This window comes from Molossus molossus, unplaced genomic scaffold (genome assembly GCF_014108415.1).
Source record: "Molossus molossus isolate mMolMol1 unplaced genomic scaffold, mMolMol1.p scaffold_m16_p_23, whole genome shotgun sequence".
In the NCBI taxonomy this organism is placed as follows: Eukaryota; Metazoa; Chordata; class Mammalia; order Chiroptera; family Molossidae; genus Molossus; species Molossus molossus.
Genome location: NW_023425359.1, coordinates 1,470,000 through 1,497,222, shown reverse-complemented (window position 1 = coordinate 1,497,222; position 27,223 = coordinate 1,470,000). Strand labels below are relative to the sequence as shown.

Below are 27,223 nucleotides of genomic sequence, written 5' to 3'. Positions count from 1 at the left end.
TTTATATATACAGGATGGGCTAAAAGTACGTGTACAGTCGTTCGTATGGAAAATAAACTAATTAGTAAATAATACAAAAATAAACTATGTTTTTGCATACTCACAACTATAGACCTACTGTTGCCCCACCCTATATGTTTTGAATTGCTAGCTTATAGTGTCTTAGCATTTTCCTCCTTTCTCCTCTTAGAATGATTATCTCTTTCTTATTATTTTTAGGTTGTGAGTTCTTTATATATTCTGGATATTAGCCCTATGCTGCCTTAGTTGCAAGTGCTTTCTCATATTGCTTTACTCTTAACCTCTTCTATAAATTTTCATGTAGTCAGTTTACCTGTTGCTTCTTTCTTTGTAGTTTACTTTTGAATCTTGTTTTAAGACCTTCCTTCCATCAGTGTTAATTTATTTTCCAATATAATCTTTATAGTTTTACTAACAGCTTTTTATTTCACCTACAGTTTATTTTTTTGAACATTTTTTAATACAGTAAAGTATCTTTTTCCAAATAAATAGCTATTTATTCCAATATTTCTTAATGAATGGTAATAATTCTTACTCTTGAATGACCTCACAAATGAAAGTAAATACCCAATAAAATATCTTTGGTGATGTCCAAATACGATGGAGCTTTTGAAATAGTATAGATGAGTTTTGTTTATATTTTTGTGGGATGAGGAAAGAACCTGGTGAAGAGAGAGGAAATACTTGATTTTATACAGGTTTACAAGATTGAGCAATTGTGTGTAGTAAATTTTTACGGTAATTAGGTGTGGTTGTCCATCTTATAAATGTGGTACTTTTACCATTGAATATTTTAGCTATAGCATTAAAATAATGTGCTATAAGTTATTTACCCAATCTCACATAATGTGAAGTCTCATATAATATATAAGAACTTAATTTTGGTAGCTAGGCAAAAACTGATGTTTCTGAAATCAGGGCCTAACAACATTTTAAAAAATAGAGATATTCTCTTCCCATGCTTTGTGAGATGTAGTATATACTAAAATTATATCATAAAGTGGTGTATATATAAACGTATATAAATTTGGTGGGACATGTTAGTACTTTAAATAAGTAGTTCATTACTCAGGGAACATTTGACAGTGTCTGGAGACATTTTTGGTTATCGTTACTGGGAAGAGGGGTGCTACTGGCACCTAACTGCTGTTTAATATCCTCCAGTGCACAGTACAGCCTTCCTGAAAAAGAATGCTGTGGTTCAAAGTGTTAGTAGTGTTGGGTTTGAGAAACCCTGCTTTAAATAAAAATAGAGTAATGTTTTAAGGGCAGTCTGAATATATAAATTTGTACTCTTTCTGGTAAGTCTGTTGGTATTTACCAGCAGGAAAACTTGCCTTTCCCTCACCACATTGAGAAGGTTAATTAGCATTTAAATAGTTTTGTCCTGAAATGCTAACTTATTTTTATTTGGCATTTTCTGTTTCAGGGAAGATGTTTTATTTAAGGTATATTATTTCTTTTTTGCTAGAAATTGGAAAACTCTATGTTTGAAGTTGTTTATTAGAAGACATAAATGTGAATTGAATTTTGAATGTAATCTTTTAGGACAGTAGCTCTATTTGCACTCAAAATTAAATAATTTATATTATCCTGTTAATCTTTGAAAAAGTCTTCAGTCGTCTCCATTTTTACCTCCTCTCGCAGTTTTTGATGATGGAGATGAGAAAACACTGAGACGATCTTCACTGTGCCTGAAAGGAGAGAGACATTTTGCTGAAAGTGAAGTAAGTAATCGTTTAACAAATGAACATATTTTGTATTGGGGGGAGCAGATTTTTGCTTTCTCAAATCAAGCAATTTATATTTTAATCAGAAAAACTTGTGAATATATAAATACCATTATAATGTAACCTATGAAGCCTGTTTGAAGCCTTGTGTTTCAATACCAGGTTCTGTCTTCTTTTTTTGTCTAAAGTTTTTTCAGCCTTTTTGTCCACAAAGAAAATACAATGGGCTTATTTAATTATCACCTTTAGGCAATTTTTATATAGACTACTTTAATTTGTAAATGATTATAGAAAAGAGATGTCCGATTTATAATCCAGTTGAACCCCATCATCATTAAAATATGTAGTTACTACAGTACTATAGCAGTACTAACCCACTACTGCTATAATAGCTGACATGATTCTAGCCTCTCCTTAGAGATGCCTTGCCTGACTGCCCTTTCTACAACTGTCCCTTCTATCCCTTCTAATTTTATTTGTTTATTTGTATGTATGTTTGTTTATTTTTTAAAATCCTCACCCAAGGATATTTTGCCATTGATTTTTTTTTTTCCAGATAGAGTGGGGATGGGCAGATAGAGAGAAACAGAAACATTGATTTGAGAGAGAGACATCAGTTGGCTGCCTCCTGCACTACCCAGACCAGGGTCGGGGATCGAACCCGAAACCGAGGTACGCGCCCTAGACTGGGAATCAAACCTGTCTGTGGGCCAGCACTCTTAACTGCTGAGCCAGACTGGCCAGGGCCCTCTTAATTTTTTTAGGTTGGTTTCATTTTCTTTATAGCATGTATCGTTCTCCGATGTCAAAATGTTATATATGTGCTTAATGATTTGTTTATTGTCTGCCTTTCCCACTAGAATGTGTCACAAGGGCAGGGATTTTGTACATCTTGTTCACCATTTTGTTCCCAGTTCCTAGATCAGTGTCTGGCACAGAGTAGGAACTGGATAAATGTTAGTTGTGTGAATAAATGAAGTACTTATATTTCCCAGGGAAATATAAAGCATTTCTCAGTGCTTTACATATATTATTGCATTTACAGTATGAAGTAGAGACCATTATTTTCTTTTACTTAAGAAGATGAAACATCATTAGAGCTGGTTCTCAAACCAGCACTTTCTACCACCAAATTCATGCTCTAAAATTAAAAGTTGGTATTCACTTACTAAGAAGGGAAAGTTCACAAAGTTTTGTAAATCTGTAGCTTGCTAATCAGAATTTTTAAATTGGACATACTATTATAAATAATGTTAGAGTCTCTAGGTCCCAACCATAATTTTTTTCCACTCACTATTTAAAACTGTTTTGGGGTTGACATTTAATATTATTTATTAAACCATTAAACTTTATTTTATGGGTTATTTTTGTTTGTTTTGAAAATGTTTCTCCTTTCTTTAAATGATTGAATTTGTATTATGATCCTAGCCTATCTTTTCTGTCTCATATTCCACCATTTCCCTGTGCTTCTTCCTTATAAGACTACTTGGTATTTCCAGATTGTGTTTTATGCTTTGTTATCTTGGTTTTTGCTGAGCCCTGTTCCTCTTACAGCCACTTAGAAATGCTTCCTCCTCCATGATGTCTTTCATGAGCTCTCTAACCAAATTTGAACTCTTTATCCTTGGGTGGTTTTTCACTTTTCTTATTCTTATTTTATGGTGTTTTGGGTTATTCTTATTTTCTCTACAAGATCTTAAGCTATTCTGAGGAGTAGCCATGTTTTTATTATCTTAATAGATTCCTTTTCCTACCAGTGTTTTCTGCACAAAAACCTTTAATAAATATTTGTTGAATTAATTGTGAAGGTTTCAATGTAGGAAATGCAGTGAATTTGGCTTTTTACACTGATGAAGTAACAGAGTGCTTTTGGAGTTTAGGTAATTCTTAGAAATAACTTCATTTTCCTTCATTAGAACATGTAGTGGGGTCAGTGGATATGGGGGTCTTGAAGACTGGATTTATCTGTTAAGTGAAAGCATGTGTCTTATTTAATCCAGAGAAGTATCTGAAATATTAATTTTGTTTTTGCAGGAGAATTTTGAGTTGGAATAGTTCATAAGGCAGTTGTAGTGTAAAGGCTGAAGCATTATGAGCAAGTACCTCCATGTCTCCTCTTGCCTTTCAGGAGGCTCAGTTTTACTGTGTGTGTTTTCTACGTAAGCGTGATTGGAATGCTGGCATAGTTTTCCTTACTCCGGTCCCATGTGCCAGGTGCTGTGCTGGGCAGTGGGGACATGGGTAATTTACCACCTGTTGGAGAAGAATAAGCATTGATCAAACAGTTAAAAATATTTTAGCCTGGCCAGTGTGGCTCAGTGGATTGATCATCTTCCCGTGGACTGAGAGGTCCCGGTTCGATTTCCACTCAGGACACATGCCCAGGTTTTGGGCTTTATCCCCATAAGGGGGAGTGCTGGAGGCAACTGATTGATGTATCTCTCTCACATCAATGTTTCTATCTTTCTCTCTCGCTCTTCCTCTGTCTCTAAAAAATCAATTAAAAAAATTTTAAACTGTAAGTGCATTAAGCTCTGTGAAGAAATGTCAGGAGTGTATTTAATCTACTACCTATATATTCCTTCCCTTTATTTGATATTTTCAAAAAAACTTTAAAATATTTTGAAATATTACTCAGCATTGTCATTATTAGTAATAACTTTGGCCTTTGAGAGAAAAGCTTCATCATACTGGTCATATTTTAGATCACAAATTCCATTAATAAGCTACATACCAAAACAAAGACTTAAATTCAAGATTTCCATGCTAAGAGGCCAAAATAGCACTTTAGTCAGTTTGAATTCTGACATTAAAATCGTTAGTTCTGGCCATGACCAGCTGAGTGAGGATGTTGCCCACTGGCTGACATTTGTTGGAGTGTTTGGGAATTTCTACAGACTGTTCACAATTTGAATATTATTCAAAAGTAGTTTAGCCCTGGCCGGTTTGGTTCAGCGGTTAGAGCATCGGCCTACGGTCCTGAGAGACCCGGGTTCGGTTCCCGCTAAGGGCGCATACCTCGGTTGCAGTTTGTCCCCGGCCCTGGTCGGTTGTGCGGGTGGCAGCCACTCAATGTGTTCCTTTCACATCGATGTTTCTCTCTCTCTCTCTGTTCCTCTCTCTCCCTCCCACTCTACCTGAACAAAAAATGGAAAAATGTCCTTGGGTGAGGATAAAAAAAAAAAAAAAAAAAGTAGTTGAATCAGCCCTGGCCGATTTGGCTCAGCGGTTAGAGCATCCGCCTGCGGTCCGGAGAGACCCGGGTTCGGTTCCCGCTAAGGGCATGTACCTCGGTTGCATTTTGTCCCCGGCCCTGGTTGGTCGTGCGGGTGGCAACCACTCGATGTGTCCCTTTCACATCGATGTTTCCCTCTCTCTCTCTTCCTCTTTCTCCCTCCCACTCTATCTGTGCAAAAAATGGAAAAATGTCCTCGGGTGAGGATAAAAAAAAAAAAAAGTAGTTTAATCAGCTGGTATTCTCTCTGTGCATTTACTACATGCAATTGAAAAATCTAAAGGAAGATTTGATAAACTCCCAGCTTCATAATTGCCTCAGCCCATTTTTGGTAACGAGGCTATGGGCATGTTTCCCCAAAGCCTATGGAATTTCCTTTGAGCCTTTAATATAGCCAGGAGTCTCTGGTTTTTGCTCTTTTGGTATGAGGCAAGACAAATTCTTCTCTCCTCTAAGTCTTTCTATCACTTCAAGTAAAGGTGCTCCTGCTTTCCTGGGCATGGACTGAGGCTAGGACCGAGATACAGCTTCTTACTGTTCTCACTCTTTATTGCATACCAGGGAGAGAATATGGTTTATTTGAAAATACCTATATTCGTGGATAACTCTTTAGAAACTCTGGATATTTTTTTCCAGTAATAAGTGAAGTGACGATGCCATAGACGGTTTGGCTGAACAGTTAGACTGTCAGCCCTCGGACCAGAGAGTTACGGGTTTGATTTTGGTCAAGGGCACCTACCTGGGTTGTGGTTCGGTCCCTGGCCCTGGTCAGGGTCTTGGTGGGAGGCAACCAATTGATGTCTGTCTCTCTCTCTCTCTCTCTCTCTCTCGCTCTCTCGCTCTCTCTCTCTCTCCCCCCTCCCACTCTATCTGAAAATCAGTAGAAAAATATCCTCAAGTGAGGATTAAAAAAAAAAGTGAAATGATGAGCAGATGCTTAAAATAGAAATCATAGTATATAGGGGTGGGCAAAAATAAGTTTACAGTTGTAATACAAATAAATAACAGAATAATTAATGAATAATAATATAAGAGTAAACTGTGTATTACATACAACTATAAACCTATCTTTGCCCACCACTGTATAGTAGGGATCTGTGCTTTCAAGAGAGTAACCTTACTTTTAGGGAGGTGAGAAAAGGCATTTAATTCATCTGCTGGCTTGGCAGAAAGTGACTCCAGATTATTTTCCCTGTTTACCAAATATAAAATTTTCACCCTTGGGAAGCATAATTAGCTCTTAATGACAAGTGACTTCTGAATTTCTGTTTGACATATTATTGGTTTTTTTTGGCCAACTTTTATCTCCAAATGTTTTTAGATTCCCAGATTACAAACTAAATTTGAAAGAGTAGGTTTTTCCCCTATAAAAGTTTTGATTTTTGTCTATCCTTTGAAGACATTTATTTAATATTTTATGGCTAGTAGTTTTTTCCTACACTGTATTCTTTGTTGTTGGATACATGTATACCTTAAATTTACATACATTTACATATATTCTAATGATTTATACAAATAGGTTGTTAATATATTTCTCCTTTTCAGTTTATCATTGTCTCAACAAAATTATCCCAGTTTTACAAATAAAGAATTTATTTTTAAATATTAGCATTAGTTTGTATTTAGATATCTGATCTTTTTTTTTTTTACCTCATTTTTATTGTTGAATGTATTATAGATATTCCCCCCTTTTTTCCCCCGATTTACCCCCTCCTCCTCAATCCCGCCCCTCTCCTGCCTTCCCCACACTATTGTTGGTGTCCATTGGTTATGCATATATGCATAGAAGTTCTTTGGTTTATCTCATCCCACCATCCCTCCCCCCCTTCCCTTTGAGGTTCATCAGTCTAACAACCAATTTGTACTTCTTAATTCCTTCATCTTTTTCACCCATCTCCCCAGCCACCACCCATCTGGCAAGCAACAAAATGTTTTCTGTATCTGTGAGTCTGTTTCTGTTCTGTTTGTTCATTTTGTTTGTGGATTCAATTGTTGATAAGTATGTATTAATTGCCATTTTATTGTTCATCTTTTTGTTCTTCTTCAAGAAGACCCTTCAACATTTCATATAATACTGTTTTGGTGATGATGAACTCCTTTAGCTTTTTTTTTTTGTCTGGGAAACTCTTGATATGTCCATTGATTCTAAATGATAGCTTTGCAGGATAGAGTAATCTTGGTTGTAGGTCATTGCTTTTCATCACCTTGAATATCTCTTGCCACTCCTTTCTGGCCTGCAAAGTTTCTTTTTGAGAAATCAGCTGACAGTCTATGGCAGCTCCTTTGTAGGTAACGGACTGCTTTTCTCTTGCTGCTTTCTCTTTGTATTTAACCTTTGGCATTTTGATGATGATGTGTCTTGGTGTGGACCTCTTTGGGTTCAACTTGTTTGGGACTCTCTGTGCTTCCTGGACTTGTATGTTTGTTTCCTTCACTAAGTTAGGGAATTTTTCTGTCATTTTTTCTAATAGGTTTTCAATTTCTTGCCCTCTTTTTTCTTCTTCTGGCACCCCTATTATGCAAATGTTGGCACGCCTGAAGTTGCCCCAGAGGCTCCTTACACTATCCTCATTTTTTTGGATTCTATTTACTTTTTGTTGTTCTGATTGTTTTCTGCTTCCTTATATTCCAAATCGATGGTTTGCTTCTTGGCTTTATCTATTCTACTATTGATTCCCTGTAAATTATTTTTGATTTTAGTTCGTGCATCCTTGATTTCTGACTGGTCCTTTTTGATGTTGTTGATGTTCTCACTAAGTTCTTTGGAGGTTTCTTTAAGTTTCTTGAAGGTCTCACTAAGTTCCTTGAATGTCTCACCAAGTTCCTTGAGCAACCTTATAACCTTTGTTTTGAACTCTGCATCTGATTGATTACTTATCTCCATTTGCTTAGTTCTTTTCCTGGAGTTTTGTTCTTTTCTTTCATTTGGGACATGTTTTTTTGTCTCCTCATTTTGGCTGCTTCCCTGTGATTGTTTCTATGTATTAGGTATACTTACTGTGTCTCCTAGGCTTCTTAGGGTGGCCTATTTTTGTAGGTGTTTTATAGGGTCCAGTAGTAGAGCCTCTCTGATCACCCCATCTGGGCCCTCAAGTTTCATCCCTTGTGTGGACTGTACATCCTTTTGTTGTAATTGAGTCTTGATTGCTATGGGCATGTCAATGGGAGGGATTTACTCAGGCTGATCAGCTTTAAGGACTGGCTGTACCTACTAGCCACTGGCCTCTGATTACCTTGGAGGATGAGCTGTGTAGAGGCCTACCACACAGAGCAAGACTTACTTAATCAGGGCTCTGGTACCCACTGAGTTCGCTCATTGAGTGTGTCACTTGTGGAGGTGGTTGGGTGGTGGGGTTTCAATGTGGTCTGAAGTTGTCCACTGAGTATTCTGGCTCTGGGGCAAGGTCAGCCACTGCCTGTGTTCTATCCAGGGCCATTCGGCCTATGCTACAAAGTGATCTGCAGATGGCTGGTTCTTGTGCTGGACTTGGAGATGTCCAGGAAAAACCAAGTTGTGAACCAAGGCTGGTTGCTTCTAGTGCCAGACCTTGGGCCACTTAACAAGAGGTATGGGGCTCGCTGAGACCAGGTGCTGCTGGTTTGAGAGATTTTAGGAAACTCTGAAGCAGGATCCAAGACAGGCCAGTCCTATGGTAAAGCCTTTAGAAACAGCTTGGGTGGGCCCAAAGGTTGGGTAGGGCAGGCCTTCAGGGAATCACCAGAGTGGGGCCTCAGGGAATCACCAGGGTGGGGCAAACCGTGTGAACCAGATTGCTGGAGTCCCAGATATGGCGACTGTCTGCCACCCCAGGGAAGGGCTCACCAAAGGAACATCAGTCTCTGCTAGCACCTCTGTCTAGGAGAAAGCTGCCCCTCCAGCCCCCATCCCGAGGCCAGACAGCTCAGTTCTTCTCTGTATGTCTCTGGCACCCCTGAAGCTGCCCCCACTCCGAGCTCAGAGGTAGCGAGTCCAAGTGAGTCTGTGTGTGGGCCCTTTAAGAGGAGCTGCCTGGGGCTCCAGCAGCCTCAAGTCTCCCTCATTTTCAGTTCCCGCTGGTTTTACATCCAGAAGTTATGGGGACTTTTCCTTGCACTGGAACCCTGAGCTGGGTGCCTGGTGTGGGACAGGGACCTCTCAGAACTCAGGGAGGACCTTCCCAGCCAGGTGTCCCTCCTGATTTTTATCCACCACACGTGGGTGTGGGACCAGCCCTTCCCCCTGTTCGCCCCCCCGCCCCCCCGCCCCTCCGCCCCTCCGCCCCTCCTACCAGTCTCCATGTGGCTTCTTTAATTTCATAGTTGTAGGACTTCCATTCAGATCTATGTTAGGTGGTTCTGAATGATGGTTGTGTTGTAGTTTAGTTGTAATTTTGATGTGGTTGGAGGAGGCAGCGATACCCTGTTTACCTACACTGGGATCTTGACCGGAAGTCGAGATATCTGATCTTTAAATCTAAATTGATGGACTTTGTTTCATACAACACTGTGGTTTGTAACTTTGAGAATTCTTTATCCTAAGTAGTTCCTCACTTTCACTTCCATCCTGACAGTTTTCTTGGGATTTTTAGTTGCCCTAGTGTTTATGAGACTATCTGTAATAGCAAAGGTTTTATTGGAGGGATATAAGGAATAGCAACTGTGGAAAATCTTAAAAATGAAGGAAAAGTAGAAATATTGCAGAATTGATATTCAGGGAATTAAGTTAGTTGGAATAACATCTTCAGAAATAGTTCCAAAATCCTTTTTCTTTTTCTTAAAAAAATGTTTTTATGGTATTTTAGAGAGAGAGAGGAAAAGAGAGAGAGAGAAAATTCCTTTTTCTTTATTTTGCTTTTAACCATCAACCACTTCTTTGTCTGGACATCATTATTTTTGGATGGGGTTAGGAAGAAATGGGCTGACCAATGAACTGTCAATTGATAATAAGCAAAAAACATTCACTTGTTGATTACTATCTTCATACTAAGTGCAATATTGGATTTTGCAGGTTGCAAAGGAAGAGAAAATAAAATATTAAGTGTAGAAAAGTTAAGTTTTACATTTTCTTAAAGGTTTAGTGCAAAGAAAATTGTTTGCAAAGTAATAATACAGCATATCTAAAGTCTTATTTTCAAGCAATGGGATGATTATTCTGATAATTAATTTTGTTTCTGTTACTTATTAAGAATTTATTTAATATATTATGAATCTCTATGCACCAAGAAAAATTTGAGCTGCAATTGGCCCCAGCCTAGAAGTTAGGTCTTTTGTATAGATGTCTTAACTCTCAAATCTATGTTTCCACCAAGTTGTGTTTGTTTTGTTTTGTATATTAATCATTATTACAAGTCTGTCAACCTTCAAATAGATAATGAAATCATCTAGAGAGAACAGCTAAGTTTCTTTTTGCTTCTTTTTTCAGTCATAGGCTCAATCATCTTTATTCTAATCTTTGAAACAAGAGTTTTCTATCTTTAGCAAAGTTGTATTTTAGTCTTCCTTGGGAGAAGTTTTTAATTGCAACATCTTAACATATTCTTAAACTGATTTGGTTTAAAAAGAAGAAAGAACTTGCAACGTAATAACTTTTTATGGGTTTATGTTCTTACCCACAGACATTAGACCAGCTCCCACTCACCAACCCTGAACATTTTGGCACTCCAGTCATAGGAAAGAAAACAAATAGAGGAAGAAGATCTAATCATATGTAAGTCCATTTTCATAACTGTTAGTTAAACTTGAATTAATTTATCCTTCTAGTATTGTTTCAGTAGTCACTAATTTTTAATTGTAATTTGCAAAATGCTAACTGGATCTAATAGTAATTTTAGATATAATAGTAGTGGCAGACTCCTTAGAACGGATTCTTGAGGTTTTCCATGTTCAGCCAACCTTAACAACTATGTATGTACCTCCCATTTCTCCCATGTATCTTGATACTATAGTCAAAGTGGAACTACTAGTTAACATTCCATGAATAAATCCTTTCTTTTCCTGATATCATGCTTTTATTTATGTTTTTTGGTCTCTAATGCCACCCTTCCATGACACTCTTTCATTCTTCAATTCTTATCAGAAATGCTCCCAGTTTTATGTGAATCATTTGTGTCTCCCCCCCTCTTTCTTTGAAAACAGACATATATTTTATCCTCTGAACTCTCTAAATTCTTTGCAATTATCTAAATCAGAGACAATATTTTACCACTTATTATCATTGTAATGTTTTCCCTTTCTCATAATTTTACTCTTCCTGACATCAGGAACTGTCTCACTTTTCATGTGTTGCAGTTGTGTCACATAATTTACATACTTCGCAAATTACTTTCAATGAAATGTGCCAGGCTCCAAAAGGCTAAATTTAAAAGCCTCACAGGATCAAGGGGTAGTGAAATATCAGGTCATCAGAGATAAAAGAATAAGACAATCTTCAAATAGTTCCAGAAAGAAAAATAACATTGCAAAGGACTGAGAGACAGAATGGCATCAGACTTCTCAAGAGGAACTCTAGAGAGTGGAATGCAGAATGCAGGAATGGAAGTCTCTGTTATAAAGCAGGACTTGATTACCTAATGAATTGGAACATCGAGGGGGAAATTAAAGATATGATGATAACAAACACAAAATAGCAAAGATACTTTGTAATTTCCCCAAAAAATTATGTAAGAAAGGAAAACTACTTTAGTAGAATGGAGGGTGGGAGGTGGTTTAAGTATAAAAGATACATCCTTGTAACAGTGGGAAGTGAGTAAACTAAAAGACGCCTAAAATGTATAAAGAAAGAAATAGGAGCAGCCCTGGCAGGTGTAGGTAAGTGGTTGAGTCTCCATACATGTGCCGGCTCTATTCCCAGTCAGGGCACATTACCCAGGTTGTGGGCCAAATCCCACATGCAGTGGGGGGCATGCAGGAGGCGGCCAGTTGATGTTCTCTCTCATTGGTGTTTCTGTCTCCCTCGCTCTAAAATCAATAAAGAAAAAACATTAGAAAGAAAAATACCAGCATAAGATTATTATTTAGAGAGAAGGTAGTAACTATCAGAGGAACACCTGAAAGAGTTAAAAACAGTTGCCTTCATGGAACAGAGGAAAGTTGAAAGGGATGGGGCTAGAGAATGTAGTTTTCACTTACTCTATTAAGAATTTGTTTTTGGCCCTGGCCCATTTGGCTCAGTGGTTGGAATGTCAGCCTGTGGACCAGAGAGTCCTGGGTTCGGTTTCCCCTAGGGGCATGTACCCCCCCCCCCCCAAAGAATTTGTTTTGAAAACAAATTTAAAATTTTACTTTGATTAGATTTTTAAAATTTTAATGTGTCTAAGCCCAAATACTGTTAGCATAGCTATTAAAGATAAATATTAGTCGAATTATTTAAAACTTTAATGTAAGTGAATATTTTCATTCAATATGGAAAATCAAGTATTAAATCTAATTGTGGCTGAGCTTTGGAGATAGAAATTGGATAAGCACTATCTCTTACATTATTTAGTTTCAGCCTTTATAGCAAGCCCATGAACATAGGTATTAGTTTTATCCTTATTAGAAATTGCCCAAAGAGACAATAAGTAGCTAATTCAAGGAACACAGGAAAGAAAGGACCAGGACTTGAATTCACCTGTGCTCCATAAGCCTTTTCCTATTCAATTGGTTGATTCTTTTTTGTTTAGATAGAGTACTTCAGTTACTTTCCAAATTAGTTTTAACAGTAAATAAATAATGTCTCATTTGAAGGAGGAAAGTAAAAGATTAATCCTTGCATTGAAAAAATATTTAATATTACTTACTTTCCTACTATACTTATGATTCAGGCCACGAGGTTTTTGTTTGGTTGTTTTTTCTTTTATTGAATCTTTTAGAAAAATTTTTTTTTAATTACTAGGTGAATAATTTTCATTTGTGATTTAGCTTGCTGGTGACTTGATTATTTTCAGGATACTCAGGTTGTAACTAGTATTTACTCTTCTACATATATCGTTTAAAATTGAGTGTTCTTCCCTGACCGGTTTGGCCCAGCCGTTGGAGTGTCGGCCTGTGGTCCAGAGAGACCTGGGTTCAGTTCCCGCTAGGGGCGCATGCCTCGGTTGCGGTTTGTCCCCGGCCCTGGTTGGGTTGCGTGGGTGACTGCCACTTGATGTGTCCCTTTCACGTCGATGTTTCTCTCTCTCTCTCCCTCCCACTCTATCTGAACAAAAAATGGAAAAATGTCCTCGGATGAGGATAAAAAAAATAAAATGAAATTGAGTGTTTTGGTTTAAAAGAAAAATGAAAAAAATGTATGATGGCATTATTATTATGGAAGAGTCCTATTGTGATTATTAGAAGTTATTATAATTTAATAATGTTTTCAGTTGTTCCAGAGGGTTATGTTGCCATAAAATATTCACTGAAAGCCTTATAAATTAAATCTTTTGATATCTTTAAAAATTAATGACTTCAATTGTGAATTAAACATTTTATCTACCATTGGTCATTAGAGTCTTCTTGTTTTATAGTCAACTCTTTTTTTAAAAAAAATTAAAATATATGTATATTTTTTTATCTTCACCCGAGAACATTTTTGCATTTATCTTCAGATAGAGTGGGAGGGAGAGAGGGAAGAAGAGAGAGAGAGAAACATCGATGTGAGAAAGACACATTGAGTGGTTGCCACCCACACAACCCCAACCAGGTCTGGGGACAAACTGCAACCGTGGTACGCACCCTTAGTGGGAACTGAACCCAGGACTCTGGTCCACAGGCCGACTCTCCAACCCCTGAGCCAAGCCAGCCAGAGATAAAATAAGTTTTTATTGAAATTAGAGAGAGAGGAAGTGAGAGGGAGAGACAAATTTATCAGTCAGCTGCCTTCTGCATACCCTCTGCTGGGGGGGTTGAGCCACATAGTAGGCACATGCCCTGACCAGGAATCAAGCCAGCAACCTTTTGGTGCATGGGACAGTGCTCAACCAGCTGGGCCACATCAGCCAGGGCTATAGTCAACTTTTAATTAACTCTGATTGATGATATCAGAACAGTGAAATGCTGGTTATTTAATGTAAAATTACTTCATTAGTGAAGATTTCCACTTCTCTAGCTCTTTAGAATGACAATTTGGCTTAGAGTTGTTAAGTTTTAAGAGTGTGTGAACGGTGGACCCAGATGACCGGTTTTGAATTCTGCCTCTGCCACATTTTTTATTTGATTACAGTTTACTTAATCTTTTCATGCTTTGGTTTTCTTATTTGTAAATTTGAGATTTCTTAGAGTTGTTGCAAAGGTTAAATGAATTCTTACTTTTAAAGTATATATAAACAGCTCGGCTGGTGTGGCTCATTGGGTTGAGTATTGTCTCATGGACTGAGAGATCCTGGTTTGATTCCTGGTCAGGGCACATGCTGGGGTTGTGGGCTGGATCCCAAGGAGGGGGCGGGTGTGTGTGCAAGAGGCAGCCGATTGATGTTTCTTTTTCATATTGATGTTTCTTTCTCTCTCTCTCTTCCTCTCTTTCCAAAAAAAAAAAAAAAAAAAAATCAATAAAAAAATGTAAAATATATAAATGAAGTATATATAGTAAACACTGTGTAAGTACTACATGTTGTGTATTGAATTGAAAACTTTTCATGAAATAACTAGCATGTAACACGATTTCATTTATATATGAGTATATAAAAATTCTGCATACTAATGTGTGTGTTTGACAGGCAGGACTGTTTTGGGCTGTATTATTATTGTTGTTGTTGTTGTTATTATTTTGTTGTTAATCCTTACCTGAGGGTATTTTTTCCACTGGTATGTAGATAGTTGAAAGGAGGAAGAAAGGGATAGAGAGAGACAGAGACATTGATGTGAGAGACATGCATTGATTGGTTGCCTCTCACATGTACCCAACCAGGGCCAGGGATCCTAGGTATGTGCTTTTGACTGGGAATCGAACCCGTGATCCTTTGGTGTGCAGGCTGATGCTCTGACCATTGAGCAACACTGGTGAGGGCATGGGCTATATTGTTTTTTTTTTTTTATCCTCACCGGAGGATATCTTTCCATTTTTGATTCAGATAGAGCAGGAGGGGGAGAGAGGAAGAGAGAGACAGAAACATCGATGTGAAAGGGACACATCGAGTGGCTGCCACCCGCACCACCCAACCAGGGCCGGGGACAAACTGCAACCGAGGTATGTGCCCTTAGCGGGAATTGAACCCGGGTCTCTCTGGACTGCAGGCCAACGCTCTAACCACTGAGCCAAACTGGCCAGGGTGGCTGTATTGTTTTTTAAAACAGCATTCTCATATTGTTTTTTATTATAGGAAAAAGTTTTTTGTTTTTTTGTTTTTTAATCCTCACCGGAGGACATTTTTGCATTTATCTTCAGGTAGAATGGGAGGGAGAGAGGGAGGAAGAGAGAGAAACATCGATGTGAGAAGGACACATTGAGTGGCTGCCACCCACACAACCCCAACCAGGGCCCAGGACAAACTACAACAGAGGTACGTGCCCCTAGCTGGAACCAAACCCGGGACTCTCTAGTCCGTGGGCTGACACTCTTTAACTGCTGAGCCAAACCGGCTAGGGCAGGAAAAAGTTTTTTAATCAAGCAATAATTTTTTTTAATTTTGAAAATATTGCATCTCATATTTAGACATATTTTAGCTTTCTAAAATGTAATCCAAAGTAAAAATAAATTTAAAATAAGGTAACTTATAGCCCGGCTTCTGTGGCTCAGTAGTTGAGTGTCGACTCATGCACCAAGAGGTCGCCAATTCGATTCCCAGTCAAGGCACATGCCTAGGTTGTGGGGCCTGGACCTCCAGTTAGGGGCATGCAGGAGGCAGCCAATCAATGTTCTTTCATCAGTGTTTCTGTCTCTCTCTAAAAAGCAATAAATAAAATAAAATAAAGTAATGTAATTTATAGAATATCAAATAGCTTGATTTACAAAAATGACCAAAAATTATGATTTATTAAAAAGTCTGTTATGTTTCTTAGCTGAGGTCTCCCTTTCTTGAATATATGAAAATAAAGCATGCTGTTTTCACTGAGCAAGTTGATCTTTGCTTTCTAAAGACTCTAGCAGACATTCTAAGTCAGTGATTTTGTGTTGAGAACCTCTGTGTGTAATGAGAGATTTCATGTTGGGATTGGGTTGTATTTGTGCAAAGTATGAAGGGAGACAAAAGGGTGAGAATTACCAGTGTAGGAAGTGATGAGCCAAGCTCATCGGTGTTTTTGTTTTGCTTGCTGTTTCTCCCCCCTGACCACTGTCATCATTCTTACTTCCAAGAGACATTATAATGTTTCTGCTTCGCACTATAAGTCTTGATGCGTTAAGCACCACAGTGAAATGCCGTCTCCTTAATCACACTTCCTCAAAGCTTCAGAGTGATTTTCTACAACAGAGTCTTGTTTATCTGACATTAATTTCCTCTTCCATTCTAAGCTCAAGAAATCTTTGTTATTGTTCTTTGATTGCCATTTAAATATTGTACAAAGATAAATAAGATTATTTCTTCCCAGGATTCCCTGGACTTCATTGTTGCAATAGTATATTACTACCTATGTTTTCTTTTAACAATTTACTAATCCACAATCCAGTAATCTGCCCCCAGGTATTCCAAAATTGATTGTTAACACTTTTCTTTAATTCAGTTTTACTTTTAATCCATTAATCCTAATATATTCAAGTATTTTCTTTTCTAATGCTTATCATCCTCTAGCTTTATTTCTTTTTAATCCTCACCTGAGAACATGCTTAGATAGAGGGAGGGAGAAAGAAACAGAATCATCAGTGTGAGAGAGGAACATCTATCAGTTGCCTTCTGTACGTGCCCTGACCAGGGATCAAACCTGCAACCCGGTTATGTGTCCTGGCTGGGAATTGAACCAGCAATCTTTTGGTGCCCAAGATGACGCTTAACTAACTGAGCTACTCCCATCAGGCTACCTTGATTTTTTTTTTTTTTTTAATCCTTACCTGAGGATATTTTTTCATTGATTTTTTTTTTTTTTTTAAAGGTAGAGTTGGGGGGGGAGAGAGAGAGAAACATAGAAACATTGATGTGAGAGAGACACATTGATTGGTTGGTTGCCTCTGGCATGACCCTGCCTGGTGCCAGGGATTTGCACCCACGACTGAGGTACGTGCCCTTGACTGGGAATTGAATCTGCAACTTCTTGGTTTACAGGCTGATGCTCTCACCTGCTGAGCAAAACCGGCCAGGGCTAGCTTAATTTTTTAAAAACAACTTATTGATTTTTTTGATCATTGTATAACTTGAATTTTTACTTATAGTTTATCCATTGTGTGTAGAGGTTTTGTTTGATTTTGCTTAGAGAATAGAATGCCTGAAATTAGAGAAATATTTTTGTCCCCTCCCCTCAATTGTTTTCAATAAGCTGGTAAAAGTATATGTGCACCTGCTACAGTAAGAAAGCAGTCTACTTGCTGTTTCTCCTTTAGAAAAGAGAATACTTTCACCCTGGCCAGTTTGGCTGAGCGGTTAGAGCGTCCGCCTGCGGTCCGGAGAGACCCGGGTTCGGTTCCCACTAAGGGCACGTACCTCGGTTGCAGTTTGTCCCCGGCCCTGGTTGGTCGTGCGGGTGGCAGCTACTCGATGTGTTCCTTTCACATCGATGTTTCCCTCTCTCTCTCTTCCTCTCTCTCCCTCCCACTCTGTCTGTACAAAAAATGGAAAAATGTCCTCGGATGAGGATTAAAAAAAAAAAAGAGAGAAAAGAAAAGAAAAGAGAATACTTTCCCTTATGGAAAAAAAGAATAAAGCATAATAAGGCATATGAAGATTCTTGTTAGGGATTACGTATGGGTATAGGTTTTACCCAGTGACAGTGCTGAGATTTATCCAATAATCTAGTGATTTGAAAGTAGTATTTACAGGTCAGCAGATTTTTTTTTTATTGATTTTTTAAAGAGAGAAGAACATCGATGTGAGAGAGAAACATCTATTGGCTGCTTCCCACATGACTCCCTACTGGGGATCCAGCCCACAATGCGGGCATTTGCCATGACCAGGAATTGAACCGGGACCTCTCAGGCTATGGGCGATGCTCAATCCATTGAGCTACACCTGCTGGGCATGTCTGCAGATCTTTTTTTTTTTTAAATAATCTTCATCCAAGGATATTTTTCCATTTATCTGCAGGTAGAGTGGGAGGGAGGGAGAGAGAGAGAAACATCCACCCGAGAGGTACACAGTGACTGGTTGCCTCCCACATGACATTGACCAGGGTCGGGGACCTACTGCAACTGAGGTACATGGCCTTGACCAGAATCAAATCTGTGCCTCTTTGGTCTGTAGGCTGACACTCTAACCACTGAGCAAAACCGGCCAGGGAGGTCTGCAGATCTTTTTAAAATTTACATCTGATCATTTGCTATTCTGTGACACATGTCTTGTCTAAAGTTTTTTTTTTTGCCTTTTTATTGAATTAAAAATGTTTATTGATTTTGGGGGTGGGGGGGAGTGGGAGAAAGAGACAGTGCATGAGTTATGGAGAGACATCAATTTGTTATTCCATTTATGTGTTCCTTGACCAGGGATCAAATCTGCAGCCTTGGCATATGGAGATAACATTCTAAACAACTGAGCTACACAGCCAGGGCCTTTCTATTGGATTTATTGGGATGAAACTGGTTAACAAAATTTTAAGTTCTTCTCATTTGATTTACAATTAATTTAAAGCTACTCTATTCAGCAAGGGTATCATTCAAAATAGAAGGTGAGGTAAAGAGCTTCCCAGACAAAAAAAAATCTAAGAGAATACATTAGCACCAAACCAGAACTGCAAGAAATGTTAAAAGGACTGCTGTAGTAAACAGAAGAAATAGGAAGAGAAACATAACCATAATAAAAATTCCAATAAATAAGTACATATCAGTAATAACCTTAAATGTAAATGGATTAAATACTTTGATCAAAAGACACAGAATAGCTGAATGGATAAGAAAGCATGACTCATATATATGCTTTTTACAAGAGACCTATCTTAAAACAAAAGACTCACATAGGTTGAAAGTGAAGGGATGGAAAATTTTCAAGCAAATGGAACGGGGAAAAAAGCTGGTGTAGCAATACTCATATCCGGTAAAATAGCCTTCAAAATGAAGGCCATAACTAGAGACGAAGGCCACTACAGAATTTTTAAAGGATCTATCCAACAGGAGGATATAACCTTGGTAAACATATATACACCCAATATAGGAGCACCAAAATATATTTTAAAACTTCTGGAGGACTTCAAAGGAGGAATCAACAGCAATACAGTCATATCAGGGGACCTCAACACCCCACTGACATCACTGGCCAGATCCTCTAGACCAGTGGTTCTCAACCTTTCTAATGCCGTGACCTGTTAATACAGTTCCTCATGTTGTGGTGACTCCCACCCATAAAATTATTTGTGTTGCTACTTCATAACTGTAATTTTGTTTAGGCGATCCCTGTGAAAGGGTCATTTGACCCTCAAAGGGGTCGCAACCCACAGATTGAGAACTGCTGCTCTAGACAAAAATTAAACTTCACAGAGACTCGAAATGATGCACTAGATCAGATGGATTAAATAGATATCTACAGAGAATCATACTCCAAAAGTGCAGAATTCACATTCTTTTCAAATGCACATGGGGCATTCTCAAGGGTAGACCACATGTTAGGACAAAAACTAAGTCTGTACAAGTTCAAGAAGATTGAAATCATATCAAGCATCTTTTCAGATCACAGTAGTGTGAAACTAGAAATCAGTTACAATAAAAGCACTGAAAAATATTCAAACACTTAGAGGCTAACCAGCATGTTATTAAACAAAACATGGGTTTCCATGGAGATCAAGGAAGAAATTAAAAGCTTCCTTGAAACCAATGAAAACGAACACACAACACCGCAAAACCTCTGGGACGCAGCGAAAGCAGTTATGAGAGGGAAGTTCATAGCACTACAGGCCTACCTCAGGAAACAAGAAAAATTTCTAATTGTCTGTCTAACTTTACAACTTAAAGAACTAGAAAGCAAACAAAAACAAAAACCCAGAGCAAGTAGAAAGAAATAGTAAAGATCAGAGCAGAAATAAATGACACAGAGACTAAAAAAACAATTCAAAAGATGAATGAAACAAAGAGCTGGTTCTTAAAAAAGATAAACAAGATTGATGGACCCTTAACTAGACTCACCAAGAAACAAAGAGGACCCAAATAAGCAAAATCGGAAACAAAAGCGGAGAGATAACAACTGACACCACAGAAATACATAGGATCGTTAACAAATACTGTGAACTGCCCGGCCAGTGTAGCTCAGTGGTTGAGCGTTGACCCGTGCACCAAGAGGTCAGCGGTTCAATTCCTGGTCAGGGTGCATGCCCAGGTTGTGGTCCAAATCTCCAGTGGGGGGCATGTAGGAGGTGGCCAGTTGTTCTCTCTCACAGATGTTTCTATCTCTCTCTCATTCTTCCTTCCTCTTTCTCTAAAATTTCTAAAATCAATAGAGAAAAAAAATACGCTTAACAATTATATGCCAGTCTAGGCAAAATGGACAAATTTCTGGAAGTACAGTCTCCCAACACTGAACCGGGAAGAGATAGAAAACTTGAACAGACCAATAACAACTAAGGAAATTGAAGATGTAATCAAGAATCTCCCAGCAAACAAAAACTCGGACTCGGATGGCTTCATGGGGGAGTTTTACTGAATATTTAAAGAACTAACACCCATCCTCCTCAAACTATTCCAAAAAATTCAAGAAGAAGGAAGACTTCCAAACTTGTTTTATGAGGCCAGCGTAATCCTAATTCTAAAACCAGATAAAGACACTATAAAGAAAGAAAACTACAGGCCAATATCCCTGAGGAACATAGATACCAAAATCTTTATCAAAATGTTAGCAAATTGGATTCAGCAGTACATTAAAAAAAGTATTCACCATGACCAAGTGGGATTCATCCCAGAGATGCAAGGCTGGTACAATATTCGCAAATCAATAAATGTGATACACCACGTAAACAAAATGAAAGATAAAAACCATATGATCATATCAATAGATGGTGAAAAAGCATTCAACAAAATCCAGCACCCATTTCTGATAAAAACGCTGAGCAGTGTAGGAAAAGAGAGATGATGTCTTGACATAATAAAGGCTGTATATGAAAACCCTACAGCCAACATCATACTCAATACACAAAAGCTAAAAGCATTTCTCTGAAGAAGAGGAACAAGACAGGGATGCCCACTTTTGCCACTCTTATTTAACGTAGTACTGGAAGTCTTAGCCACAGCAATCAGACAAAAAGAAAAGAAAAAAAGTGATCCAAATTGGAAAGGAGGAAGTGAAACTGTCATTATTTGCAGATGACATGATATTGTACATAGAAAACCCTAAAGACGCCAACAAAAATCTAGTAGATTTAGTAAATGAATTGGCAAAGTAGCAGGATACAAAATTAACATCCAGAAATCAATGACATTCTCATACACCAATAATGAACTCATAGAATGAGAAACTAATAAAACAATCTCATTTACAATTGCAGCAGAAAATTAAGTTACCTAGGAATAAACTTAACCAAGGAAGTAAAGGACCTGTTCGTAGAAAACTACAGGACATTGAAAAAGTGGAAGCATATACCTTTTTCATGGATTGGAAGAATTAACATCATTAAAATGTCCATACTACCCAAAACAATTTATGGATTCAATACAATCCCCATTAAAATACCAAGGACATATTTCACAGAACTAAAGCAAATAGTGTAAAAGTTTATATGGAACCAAAAGAGGCCCCGAATAGCCACAGCAATCTTGAAAAAGAACAAAGTGGGAGCGATCACAATACTGGATATGAGGTTATACTACAAAGCCACTGTAATCCAAACAGCCTGGTACTGGCACTGGAGCAGGCATGTAGATCCATGGAACAGAAGATAGAAATCAGAAATCAACGCCAAAATTATGCTCAATTAATATTTGACAAAGGTGGCAAGAGCATACCATGGAGTAAAGACAGCTTCTTTAATAAATGGTGTTGGGAAAATTGGACAGCTAAATGAAAAAAAAAATTAAACTACACCACCAACTTACACCATACACGAGAATAAACTCAAAATGGATAAAAGACTTAAATGTGACTTGTGAATTCATAAATATCCTGGAAGAAAATGTAGGCAACAATATTTCAGACATGACATGTGGCAGAATTTTCTCTGATACTACACCTAAAGCCAGAGAAACAAAGGAAGAAATTAAGACATGGGACTACATTAAACTAAAAAAAAAAAAGCTCTGTACATCAAAAGAAACAAGCATGAAAATTGAAAGGGAACCCTGGTCGGTTTGGCTCAGCAGTTAGAGCGTCAGCCTACGGACCAGACAGTTCCAGGTTCGGTTCCCGCTAGGGGCACGTACCTCGGTTGCAGTTTGGCCCTGGCCCTGGTTTGGGTCATGTGGGTGGCAGCCACTCAATGTGTCTCTCTCACATTGATGTTTCTCTCTCTCTCCTTCTTCCTCTTTTTCCCTCCAGCTTTATCTGAAGATGAATGCAAAAATGTCCCTGGGTGAGGATTTAAAAAAAGAAAAAAAGGAAAGGGAACCCACACTATATGGGAGAACATCATTGCCAATGATACATCAGATAAGGGGTTAATTTCCAAAATATATAGAGTACTCCTATAACTCAACAAAAGGAAGATAAGGAATCCAATTTAAAATTGGGCAGAGGACACCTCTTCAAACAGGACATATAAATGGCCAAGAGACATGTGAAACAATGCTTAATGTTTTTAAACAGCAGGGAGATGCAAATTAAAACGATTATGAGATATCACCTCACACCTACCAGAATGGCCGCCATCAACAAATCATCAAACAACAGGTGGTGGCGAGGGTGGAGAAAAGGGGACTCTAGTACACTGCTGGTGGGAATGCAGACTAGGGCAGCCACTATGGAAAACACTATGGTATTACCTCAAAAAATTAAAAATTGAACTGTTATTTGACCCAGTGGAATATATCCTAACAAACCTGAAACACCCTTCAGTAAGAATGTATGGCCCTGGCCAGTTTGCACAGTGGTTAGAGCATCTGCCCGCGGCCCATTGAGTCTCGGGTTCAATTCTGGTAAAAAGCACGTACCTCAGTTGCGGTTTGTCCCCAACCCTGGTTGGGGTCATGCTGGAGGCAAACAATCAATATGTCCTTGTCACGTCCATGTCTTTCTCTCTCTCGCCCTCTCCCACCCTCTCATTTTCTCTCCCTCCCTCTCTCTCCTTCTCCCACATTTCCTCCCACTCTCTCTGAAGATAAGTAGAAAAATATCCTTGGGTGAAGATTAAAAGAAAAAAAAATGTATGTACCCCTATGTTCATAGCACTATTTGCAATTGCTGAGATCTGGAAACAACCCAAGTATCCATCAGTAGACAAGTGGATTAAAAAAAGATGTGGTCCTCCCCTGGATAGTTTGGCTCAGCGGTTAGAGCATTGGCCTGCAAACCAGAGAGTCCTGGGTTCGGTTTCCACTAAGGACACGTACCTCGGTTGCAGTTTGTCCCTGGTCCCAGTTGTGGTTGTGCCGGTGGCAACCAGTTGATGTGTGTCTTTCACATCAATGTTTCTCTCTCTTCCCCCCTCTCTCCTTCCTGCTCTGTCTGAAGGTAAATGGAAAAATGTCCTCGGGTGAGAATTAAAAAAAAAAGAAGAGAGATGTGGTCCAGCTGGTGTGGCTTAGTGGCTGAGCATGGACTCATGCATCAAGAGGTCGCCGGTTTGATTCCCCAGTTAGGACACATGCCCAGTTTGTGGGCCTGATCCCCAGTTGTGGGCATGCAGGTGGCGGGCAATCGATGTTCTGTCTCATCGATGTTTCTGTTCTCTCTCCCTCTCACTTCCTCTCTCTTTAAAATCAGTAAAGGGGGAAAATATGTTTAAACATAAAAAAAGCTGTCATACATATACACAGTGGAATACTATGCAGCCGTAAGAAAGAAAGATCTCTTATCCTTTGAGATGACATGGAGGGACCTGGAGAGTATCATGCTAAGCGAAATAAGTCTATCATAGAAAGACAAATACCACACGATACCACTTATTTGTGGAATATAATGAACAAAATAAAATGAGAAACAAAATAGACCCAGAGACATAGAAGTAGGGTTCAGACTGACAAACCTCGGGTGGGGGGGTTGGAAGAGAAAAATCACAGAACTTACGTGCATATATGCATAACGAATGGACATAGACCAACAGTGCTGTTGTGGTTGGGGGCGGAATCGGGAGGAGGGTGTCAATGGGGGGAAAAAAGAAATGTCTGTAACAAAAATTAATTGATAAAAAATAAATATAAAATGTATAGTGATGTTTGTTTAGCTGTTAGTCTGTTGAAGTAAACATTTCCATGTAATTAGCTGTGTTTCCAGTGACATCATTAGATTCTATTTCACAGAGACAGTGCACTATTTTCTGTGGCTTTATAAACAGATACCACCAAAGCAGCAATAATGTCAGAGGGGAATAAGTACCAAGAAGGTTCTCTGGTTTCTCTCTTTACTCCTTATTTTAGTTAATCAGTTTATTGAGTACTTGCTTTATGTAAACAATTTCCTGGCTAAGTTTCTCTAGAAGGAAGAGTTAAAGGAGCCTTAGTTGTAATGGTATGGTTTATACTGATTGTATACATTATAATGATTTTATCCATTTGGTGATTTCAGGAGAAATAAAATCAGAAGTATCACAATAGAAATAAATAATAAATCTGTTTTGTTCATTTATTTAGTTAGCAAATATTTATTGAATATGCTGTGCCAAGCACTGTTCGGTACTTGGGATGTATCAGTGAACAAAACAGGCATTTATAAAATCTCTGCCTTTAGAGCTTATGTTCATTCTCTCATATGGGGGAGATAAACAATGAAATAAAAATGTAAGAAACAAGTAAATTATATAATATGATAGATTTGTAAGTGCTATGGAAATAAGAGATTGGGGCTGGTAGACTGTAAATTTGAATAATGTGGTCAGGGTAGCCTTATTGAGATGACGTTTGAGCAGAGACTTCAAGGAGATGAAAATAGAAGGTTCTAGGCTGTTCTGCAAAGGGGAATAGAGAAATGAGGTATAGTAGCTGGTGGAGAAAGTAAGGTTAGGATTTTTTTAAGTGGGGGAAATGACAGTATACTATGGAAATAACAACGCTGATAAGACTCATTTGATATAGGAGAGAGAAGCAAGCATTGCTGAAACTAAGTCTTGAGTAGATGATGGGGGTGGAGGTGGGGAAGGGAATCTAGTTTAAATGGGAAAGATTTTAAAGTGGAATCTGGACATTTGTATGTAAGTGAGATGTTTTATGTTGTCAGTTTATATGTATATCTTGTTGGTGTCTGAAGCCTTTGTATTTGATAAGTCTTAAGGAAGAAATTAGAGCTTTGATAAAGATACAGATGACTTTGTTAGCCAAATAAAGCCCCATTTTTTCTTTCTATGTTTTACAGATTTGATATGTGTTATCTATGACATTGTGATTTTCCCTCTTGCTAATGATAATGACATAAAGGGCATCCATAAAACCCTAGTTGAATGAGTCTTCTATGACTGCTTTGAAAAAGCAATAATTATGGTTTTAAGGTTGGTTGTGTTCTATAGTCATTAGAAAGTGGAGAGATAAAAGTCATTGCTCTGAGATGCTCTTCTAATCAAGTAGAAATCAGACTTATGAAGTCTGTCATTACTGTCCCAAGCTATGTGCTTATTTTAAGGTTTTATGCTCTGCTAATATGAAGGTAGATTGGTTTTTTTATACTACCTGTTACCTACTTTCTATGTAGGGGCTAAACTGCTTTAAATGCCATTGAATTCTACTCAATAGCAATCTTAGAAGATTTGCCTTGTTTTTTCCAAGGGAAACATTTTAAGTTATTTGATCGATCATTGAAATCAAATAGTGATATGTTCCCCATATCATTCTAAAATCTTTAATATTATAACAGTTTTTGCTTTCTTTATATTGAAATAAATATTTATATTAGAATATATAAATATATAAAAGGGTGACATTTATATTGTCATCCCTTTGGAAAGACATGAAGACAAATATAGAATATACTGGATTTATCCCAGTCAACCAACTAGAAATACCATATTAAAAGTTTTTTTTTAATCTGTCAATTTACATTTTATGTCAGTGAATTTTAGTCATTGCTAACTGTCGTAAAAATGTTTTCATCCCTGTGGGTAATCAATACTAGCTATTATTCTATTTTATTTTATAAAAAGAACTTACATTGCCATCTATTTATGCAACATTCATAAAGTGTCTTATTTTGGGCATTTTGAACAGTTAATTGTTAGAATTTTTATTTTCTTTAACATTGATTGTGGGCTTTCTTAGAACCAGATTCAGATTCAGAATAAAATTTTTTGTTTTGTTTTGTGTTTCTGTTTTTTTTAATTCCTCACCCGAGGATACTTTTTTATTTATCATCAGATAGAGTGGGAGTGGGGGAGAGAGAGAGAGGGACAGAGAGAAACATTGGTGTGATAGAGCCACATCAACTGGTTGCCTCCTCCACGACCTGACTAGGGCCGGGCACGAACCGCAACCGAGGTACGTACCCTTGACAGGAATTGAACCCAAGGCTCATTGGTTTGCAGGTCGACACTCTAACCGCTGAGCCAAAACAGCTAGGTCATCTTTTGTCCTTTCAGTAGTACTTTTTACTCTACTTTTCTTTAACATCAAATAGATGGTTTTAGATCCTTTTCCTAAAGTCTTTCTGATTTATTAGTTCAATGTACAGTGTTACTGGAAGGAATTTTTAACATAACACAAAAGAATCATATTGTGCATTTTATAAATATTTGTGTATATTCGATATTGAGAATAATGGGGATTTCTCATAATATTGTCTCCTCTCCCAACCCTGACCCCCAGTAATAAATGTGCCTGCCTTCTTTTATAATTAGCTTAGTACTGAGAGTGTAAAATTAATATTTCTATAACTCCTTCAGTCTGAGAGTAGGATCTAGTATATATAGTACTGGGATATTTTATATGGGGCCTTCAGCTTTTTGAGAATTTGGAGACCAGTGTTAGTCTGTTCTGATCTTTCCCTTAATTGTTTAAAATAGCTCTAATAAACCAGGAAGATTTTCAGGAAAGTTATGTTTTCCTTTAATGATAACCCTTTTTTGTGATTCTTTAGAAATTTAATTTCAATTAGCCATTCTGTAGGTATTAGGAAATAGGATAAGATATCTAGAATACCTATATTCATCAACTTGGTATGCTTATTCT

General features: G+C 37.9%; 1 protein-coding gene across 7 annotated transcripts in view; it reads left to right on the top strand.

The window, feature by feature from the left end:
• ARID4B (AT-rich interaction domain 4B) overlaps positions 1-27,223 on the top strand; it is a 166,656-nt gene that overhangs the window by 67,687 nt on the left and 71,746 nt on the right. For all 7 annotated transcript variants that reach the window (XM_036277737.1, XM_036277735.1, XM_036277733.1 and 4 more), the window contains exons 6-7: positions 1,669-1,748; positions 10,581-10,672. In XM_036277737.1, coding sequence (XP_036133630.1) covers positions 1,669-1,748; positions 10,581-10,672 — 172 coding nt within the window. The remainder of the gene's footprint in view (positions 1-1,668; positions 1,749-10,580; positions 10,673-27,223) is intronic.